We start from the raw sequence: 8352 nt of genomic DNA on the forward strand, positions 1-8352 counted from the left end.
GAAAATTTTTGAACAATACCCAGCCCTACTCATGTCCCTCTGTTGTCGGACAAACTCGCCCCCACTACCTCACCGCCTCGGCCGTATCTAGACCCACAGCATATAGTGCAGTCCACACTCAAAATTGAGCATAAATCAAAAATACCTGCGTCAAGCTCACTGCGACACGCTGCTGCAGGGAGTATAACCCACCCTTTATACTTCGAAACCAGGTCGTCTGCGTAGGTGTCACATTGAACAAAAAAGACATTCAGCTAGAAGAGCGAGGTGCGTGAGAGAACGCTGGGACCCTTTTTCCACCTGGATCCCCGCTCTGTTTTACCGTCATGTTCCTCCATTGTCGGACAAACTTGCCCTCACTTCCTCGGCCATATTTAGACCCATAGCGTATAGCGCAGACCACGCTTCAATATTGAGTATAAATTAAAACTGTCTGTGTCAAGCTCACTGCGACACACTGCTGCAGGAGTATAACCAGCCCTTAAGCCTGGCTCCAAGAAGGAGACCAGTTTAAAGTTCTTCTCATCCTGGTTAAACATCATGTCTCTGTTTGTCTCAACCACCAAGTCTGCCATCTGCATCTGAGCCTGTTCTGCATCTGTGCGTATCCGCCTGGTCACTCTTCTGGACTCATTCTGACTCTGGATTCTGTACCTTTCTGAGTGCTCTGAGGATTCCTGGAAGCACAGATCACTCCATTCCTGTTGGCGTCGGAAACTCTGATCGTGTGGAGGTCATCGGGATTTCATGAACTGTTCCTGCCTGTTCTGATCAGCTTCCTGTAAGTCCTCAGGGGCTGTGCACCGGGGACACCCTGGGTGACGTGTGCTGCATCAGTTGGCAGTCCAGCGGCTGGATTGCTCCTCTTTCAGGGATTGGACTGAACTGTTAAACCAGATAAGTGACTCGCTCTGATAATCATCTCCTGTCAGATGATCGTGGTCACTTACCTGTGTTTCTCCCACAACCAGAGTTTCTGAGAACCGGCGGTGCTCTGCGCCCCTCCTGCAGTCACTGTGAGCCTTCAGCTCCTCACCCCTGTGCCTTTGTCCTGTCCTGTTCTGTCTGTTTTTTTATTAAATGTTTTAAACTTTCCTACTGGCTGTCTCACCTTGAATACTGGGTCCATCTGTCCCGTATCATGACAGTGGGTCCATGTACAGGTCAGCCTATTGGGCAGATACCGTTATTTCTGTGGGGACTCTTTATAACATCACTCGTTTTAAAAATACACTTGTTTTGCATTCTGACAACACCAGCCATAAGAGCAACTTAATGAAAGTTAACCAAAATTAAACACAGTTTTAGCTAGCAAAAATAACCGCAGTAAATACAACAACGTAGTTGGAACAGATGTACTATAAACTGTATCCAGGGTAGGCCATATGGGGGAAATGGTACAGCTTAGACCTAATGTTAGCACCAACAGCTCTGTAACACACAATATCAGGAAACCTCTTTCAAGCATTTTGGTTAGAAACACTTGACACCAAACAAAAAACTCCACAGTCTTTATTTCCAAGTCTGACACTTGAGAGCAACACCAGGTGAGACCAATGTATCCTTCAATATCCACTCTCCCTTACGAGCATTCCTACATCAAAAGTAATGAAGACCATCAATACTCAACCTGAATATGACAAACCTCTAAAGAAAAGGACAAATTTAACAGCCAACCAGAGTTGTGACCCATTTTTAAGCACAGAGACATTTACAGACAGAAACATGGGTGTGTCCATTAAGCTGATTCCAGATGTTAAGGTATTCAGTAAGCACTAATGAGATAAAAAAATCTCCATACTGGAACCTGACACTCATAAACCAATATCTGCATTTTGATTCACAACATCCATTGGAACACAGACTCTCTGCCATAAGAAGTCTTGGCTTTCTGGTGGGTAACATTGCCTTTGTAACAGAGGGGAAACAAAAACAACATAAAGATGTCAGGAAATCAATTCTTGCACATGGGTACTGTAGGACAGGGGTTGCCAGCCTTTTTAAAGTTGTAGGGAACTTATATTGAATTAAATTTTAAATCATTCTGGCTTAAACTTGTACATAAATTTACTCTTTATCAGACCAGATTATCACAAAAGTTAGAAAATTTCAATAATAATAAAAAAAAAATCCTGTCTTAAAATCTGTAGTTTTTTTTTCTTGTTATTTTATGCAGGCCAGTTTTTTTTGGTCATAGCATCTTGATTCCTATGTCGCAGCTGATATACACAACGGTTAAAATAAGAAATAAGATTAATTTATTTTACCATTGAGTTGTGTCCCAACGTTCATGGGGATGAACGTTCAGCAGGCGTAGAGCTAACAGAACTGGCAGCGTTGCAAGGCAAGGGCTCAAATATATATGGCTGTAAGCCTTCTACACCAAACCAAGCTTCTGCTACCCTGGCATCCTCTTCCACAACAACTTTGTCCCCACTTTCCTCCTCTAAATAAAAAATGTATGATGAAGGAGACTCATCCACGACCTCTGACACAAAACTCTCCTTCTCTTGCATGTTTCCACTGTCCATAGCGTTCCTTGACAGTGTTGTTGCTAAGTGCTACTTGTTCCCAATGTAATTTCACATTGAGAACCTACTAGCCCTAAGTTGCTAATTGGTTAGCAAAATGCATCCGAGACAACGGCCACAACCAAAATTTGCTTGCGAACCTTCGGCTACAACAATCCCGCCACCTTGATAAACGACCAATCACATTCACTTTATTCACTCGTGTAAAGTCGAGCACCCCTCGGTAGAATTCGTAACTGCAACGGTTGGAACAGCCGTTTCCCTACAACTTTAAGGCTCAGGGCTACTTCATGGGTACTGAGTCATAGGAAGGGCTACCAATACTGAACTGCAGGGATCAATGTCCACCTAAACTTCATACATTATAAACATACCGGTATTTCTATTGTTCTTTTAAATCCTATTTTTCTTTTAGATATTGTCATTTGAAATCTCTATAAATTCTGAAATTGTCTGTATGATTAATATGGTGAAATGCTCTATAAAAAAAGAACGAAAACAAAAGAATTGAATTTTAAATTGGTTGATCTGTTTTCAGAAGACACTGAGGTCACCCCATGTGGTTGTTGAGGACCCCTAGGTGCCTATTGGTTCTTTCTCATTGAGAACTGTACTTAGAGCAACATAATGAGGTTGAATTTTAGCAATAAGCGGTGGAACGTGGAGCCAAAACCATGTTAGGACATGTTTGAACAGCACAAGTTCAACATCTTATGAAATGCCCTTAAAAAGGAATGCTGATAGAAAAACACCACCTTGAGGCCAAACCTAACCATCTCTGCAGTCACATGTTTAAGCTTGTGCAAAGAAAAATGTGTTTAAGAGGTCATTGCTCAGAAATCTGACTTTTTTTAATACCAAAGCTTGTTCAAACCTGCCAGAAAATTGTGTGAAATGTGTGAAAGTGATCGAGTTTCTTTCCCCCTGTGGGCTCTTTGTTGAAACCAGCAAAGCCTTTGAAGAATTTTAGCCCACCTTGCTATCATAACTCTTGTCCCTATCCCACCAAAAAGGATGATTCCAACAATCAAGGACTCAGCTGTAGATTGTCGTTAAGAATTGCTGCCTTGCAACTTTTTACCAATTGTGTAAAAGATCGGGGGTCCATTTTACGAAGCAGCTGTAACAAATTCAGATTCAAATCTACAGCTCTAAATTGGTCTAACCTAAAGTCGGGAACTCTGAGTGATCGGTTTCACAATGGCTGCTATCAATCAATTATATATAGGTCCACTCAGAGTTAAGCGCATACATAACAAGTATGAAAAGCCATTATCAATGGAGCATAATTCGACGAGTCACCATGACAACAGGCAACAGGAAGTGCCTGTTTCACCCCACTGGAACTAGAGCTTTTAATGCAGAAATGCAAAAAATAAGAAATAAAAAAGGAAAATGTGTTAAAAAGACAGAAAAGAAAGAACAAAGGAGAGGAAAGTGGCGAAGGAGAAGATTGTTGCACGAATTAATGGGCAAGTTTAGATGAAGTGGCAGGCCGTTTTTATATTTATTAAAAGCATTTGTCTCTGTTGTTCCATTTGTAGATCACTAAAATAAAATTAGTCCTGATCAAAATCAATTTCCTAGACTGAACTGTAATAATACATATTCTCTAAATTACATTTTTTTTTAGCAGAAACTGAATTTTAGAAAGTAAAAAAATACTAAATTATACTAGTTAGAATTAAGTTTTATATATTTAGAAATATTTACACATTTTAAGTCGACGTTCTGACATTTATCAGCTTGACTGAAAATGCATTTATGATATCTGATATAATACAAATATCTGAATAATACAAATGCTGACCAATAATATTAAGAATATGGAGATCTGAAATTAATTCATAGACATCCAGAATGTTTATTCTAGATGTGGAGAATATAATTTTGTTTAAAAAGGTCATTTAGACAAAGAAAAAAAGATGCAGATAACAGAAATACATATTTAGTAAAACTAGTACATATCAAAACATCTTGCCATAGTTGTTGTTACCATGAAAATATGGGATTATTTCTTGAATGGGAGAATGTATCTATTTAGGTGAAATATACTGACAGCAGGTGAAAATGAAGTCTAAAAATGTTCTAATATATAGAACCTGTGGATCATCATCATGTTGATTCATTCTTTTACACAGTAAAGTGGCTATATGCAGCTGCGCTTCGGATGTCATCATCCCAATAATTGGCCGTTATAAGCGACTATCATTCCCATAGACTTGCTTCAGATTGTCCCAGGAGGCTCATTAGGTTGTTATCATTGAGTGAATCCTAATCCTAACCCTAAAGTAATACCTTTTCCCCTGTCTTAATGAATCTATTTATGTTTAATCTGAAAATAATTTCAGTAGTTCTTCATGTACTTTAAATATAACTAAATAAAAATTTAATTATTCACATCTCGCTCATATTAAACAAACCATGGCAAACTGCTAATGTTGCTAATGCTAAATCAACATGAATGTGCAAACATAAATTCTCATACGTACTTGAGAAAAAAATGGGTTAGGAGAAGGGGTCTGGATGAACATATCAATCTTTTTTATTCCTAAATCTGTGTGTTATGATTAATTTAAAGTTAATTTCAGAAGGACTGCATATGTTAAATATCAAGTAATCACTATGATAACAACTCCGACTGAGTGATTTGACCACATTAATGTTAGGTTTATTCTTTTATACATCATGTGCATTGTTACTTTGTTAGCCAGATAGAGAGAGTAAATGACCTTCCTTCACATTGTGGATGTCACTTTGTGTAAGTAGGTCATCTAAATAGAACAGCCTTCTTGTCTTTTAAAGATACACAGGATATGGGCACATCTTGGAGCCGGACTGATAGAGGAGATGTATCTTTATTCTTGGGTATAGAGGCAAGATGCATACAGGTCAGGGCCTGGATGGTGTGTCAGTTTCTGATACGGAGAGCTAAACATCCACATGATCCAGCACATAGACTCATGAGCTATAAGAAGGAGAAGATGACCTTGTTCGGGGCTCAATCTTTGCCAGACACTCGTGGACGTGATTTTTTGAGCCCACAGCTGTGCAAGCTCCAAGCATTTTCTCTGTCCTGTAACGACCTGATCTGGAATAAACTCTGTTACTTTTTTACTCCTGTTTTTATAGTTCTTTTTTATATGGTTTTACCCAGTTTGAGTTAAGAGTAGTAAGTAACTTGTTCCCAGTAAAAAGAACCGGTGGGGAAGTCCCGAGGCGCAATCGCTTTTTAGGGGACAGTAACTTCGTCATTTAACAATAATTACCCGTCCGGAATTCCTATCAATGGCCGTCTCTCAATATGCAATCTCATCTGCCCGTGTACTCATGAAATGTCATCAGCCTTTGCCCTAGTACTGTTCCAATTCACAAGAACAGCAGACCGAGAACAGACAAAGTCCATGGACGTTATTGTCGCCCCTCCCTATTTATAGAGTATACTTTAGAGCAGACTTGTCCGTTCTTGAGACTGACAGCTTTCCCAGCATGCACTGCTGCAGCAGCAGCTTCCAATGTAGCGCTCACAGGGCTCAGAGTTTTAAGTTAAAAGCTAACTTTTCTGTTCTGGTGTTGTTCAGTAAAAGTATGTTTTAAGATAATTTGAGGTGAGACCATAATACTGTTAAACATCACTATATGTCCTATTTACAGGTTTAATGTGTAATTGAAAAAAAAAATGTACAAAGTTCACAGGAACGCGGCAACCAGTGGACCTCCAAGGGTAACGGCAGCCATGTCTAATGCTATCCCGTCTGCAGTAGCCCTCTCTCTGCAAAGCCATGTGTGACGGACCGCTGGCCTATTGGTTTTATTTGGCAAAATGTTAATTTGATTTGTGTTTATCTGACTGTGGTAATTACTATTCCCCCAATAAGTGAAAAAAAATCAGAATTTATTATTATCTGGAGACTATTAATAACAGGAGGGGAAATGCAGCTCCAGATTAGCCGAGCATGTAATGAAGTCACGAGTACGCTTCTGTTCCAATTGACCCATATTTATGCTGCGTGCTCCCATTCTCACCAGTCCATACTTTCCTGTGTTCTTCTCATGAACAAACTTGGCGAGGACACAAGTCTGTACTCGTGTTCTTATGAACTGAGGCACGGTCAATGAGTTTAAATAATTGTATTTAAGGTTTTACCTTATTTGGGTTGTTTTTCTCCACAACACCATCTCTGTCAGCATCCACGTCTAGTGAGAGCTCTGAAAGACAGAAATGTTTTGTTTTCCTTCAATACTTTTGTATGGACTTACCATTTAACGCAAAGACTCAAACACATTACAGTTATAGTTTTACCAGTCCCTGTTACAGCAATAATATTTAGACTGTAACCTACTGATAAAAAAAAAAATCTGTGATGACCTGTTAAAGTTTAGCTAACAAAGAAATAGATTGTACATCAAGAATTGTTGTTATGCAAAACAAAACTTACCAAGAGGTGCAATCCTAATCTCTGCCCAATCCATATAAGCTTTGTCCTCCTTATAGAACCAGATTGTCAGCTTAGAAAAAAAGGAAAATGCTGATTATGCATGAAAAAGGGCTACCAGTTTAACATCAAATGTTACAATATCAGTTGAAAACGTTGCAGTCATATAAAGAATAATATCCATCTATAGCTGCAATGATAGCAGGAGTTGATCTGTCTCATCAGTATAAATTATTTGCTCCTAGAGCACAATGGGGTTGAAAATAGATTTCTTCCAAACAGCCATGTGTTGTAATTTTGTTTTCACAAATTTAAATGGAGTATCTTTAAACAAAAACAAGATTTTTAATTGAACTGCTGTGCAAATTACCTCTTCTTTGTAGTTGAGGTCAAAATGAAAGTTAGGTTTCGTGCTAATGTGTAACACTGTGTTTCCACTGAGGGGCATAGGAGAAGAATGGGAAGTCTCGTTCGGTGTTGGGGTAATGGTGTATAGAACATTGCGTGAGCACTTCACAGAGAAGAACTTGCAACCGGGAGGGGCATCCCTGAAAACCAGAAGAACAACAGATTTTGTTGGAAGGTTTTTTACTCAATACAGAGTCCTTTTCAAAACTAATTATGCTCCTTAAACGTTTCATGAAGTAGCAACGAAAAAATTCAATGCCTTTCTTTGTGACGCACATGAATTCTTCCTATAGTCTCTAAATAAATACAAATATAAAATAATCAATAAAAAAAAAAAATCGGTCTTGATCAGAACTTCAGAAACTTTCTTTGGATCAAACCGCGTTTAAAGTGACCTATTTAACTTATAATAAACGTTCACATGCCCAGCCAATAACCATGGCGACCAGACTCAGGTCTTAACAAATTACAGAGAAGTTATAAAGGCAGAAGTGATAATTCATAATTTTCGCTCATAAACAAGGTGTGAGTTTACCTGTCCAGGTTCACCCTTAAAGTGGTTCCGAAGACGAGTAAGCAGTAACAGCTAGTATTGCATCTCAGATGGAGCGTTTGGATGTTGTTTTTGGAAACTACATCAACCATCTTTTTTCTTTTTTTTTTTCTTTTTTTGCCTACTGAGCCTAATAAACGTGAAGTAATAAAGGTTGTTGACACAGTTGTTCTTCTCTTCACTGTGAGCGGATTTCTTGGAATTCTTTAGATACATTTTATCAGGTAAAGGCTTGGATGCTGATTGGTTGGTGTTTTCGCTGAATTTTAACTCCAGCTTCATAAACTTAACCCTTTCAGACCATAGACATGAATACTAGACGCTTCATTGAGTGGGTTGGCCCACCGCCAGGATTAAACCGCATGCAGGGTCGTTAAAAGGAATTTAAGGGCCCCAGGAAAATCCCCTTAAAAATCTGAAATGT

The 8352-nt window shown here is 38.9% G+C and overlaps 1 protein-coding gene across 1 annotated transcript in view; it reads right to left on the reverse strand.

Annotated features, from left to right (window-relative positions):
• LOC107098702 (protein-arginine deiminase type-2-like) overlaps nucleotides 1-8102 on the reverse strand; it is a 21461-nt gene extending 13359 nt beyond the window's left edge. Inside the window, exons 1-4 of the mRNA XM_015396516.1 lie at nucleotides 7911-8102; nucleotides 7338-7515; nucleotides 6971-7040; nucleotides 6679-6740 (exon numbers count right to left, since the gene is read on the reverse strand). Coding sequence (XP_015252002.1) covers nucleotides 6679-6740; nucleotides 6971-7040; nucleotides 7338-7515; nucleotides 7911-8020 — 420 coding nt within the window. The 5' untranslated portion in view covers nucleotides 8021-8102. The remainder of the gene's footprint in view (nucleotides 1-6678; nucleotides 6741-6970; nucleotides 7041-7337; nucleotides 7516-7910) is intronic.
• Nucleotides 8103-8352: the final 250 nt, after the last annotated feature.

The sequence above is a fragment of the Cyprinodon variegatus genome, unplaced genomic scaffold (genome assembly GCF_000732505.1).
Source record: "Cyprinodon variegatus isolate N-32 unplaced genomic scaffold, C_variegatus-1.0 Scaffold802, whole genome shotgun sequence".
NCBI classification, from domain to species: Eukaryota; Metazoa; Chordata; class Actinopteri; order Cyprinodontiformes; family Cyprinodontidae; genus Cyprinodon; species Cyprinodon variegatus.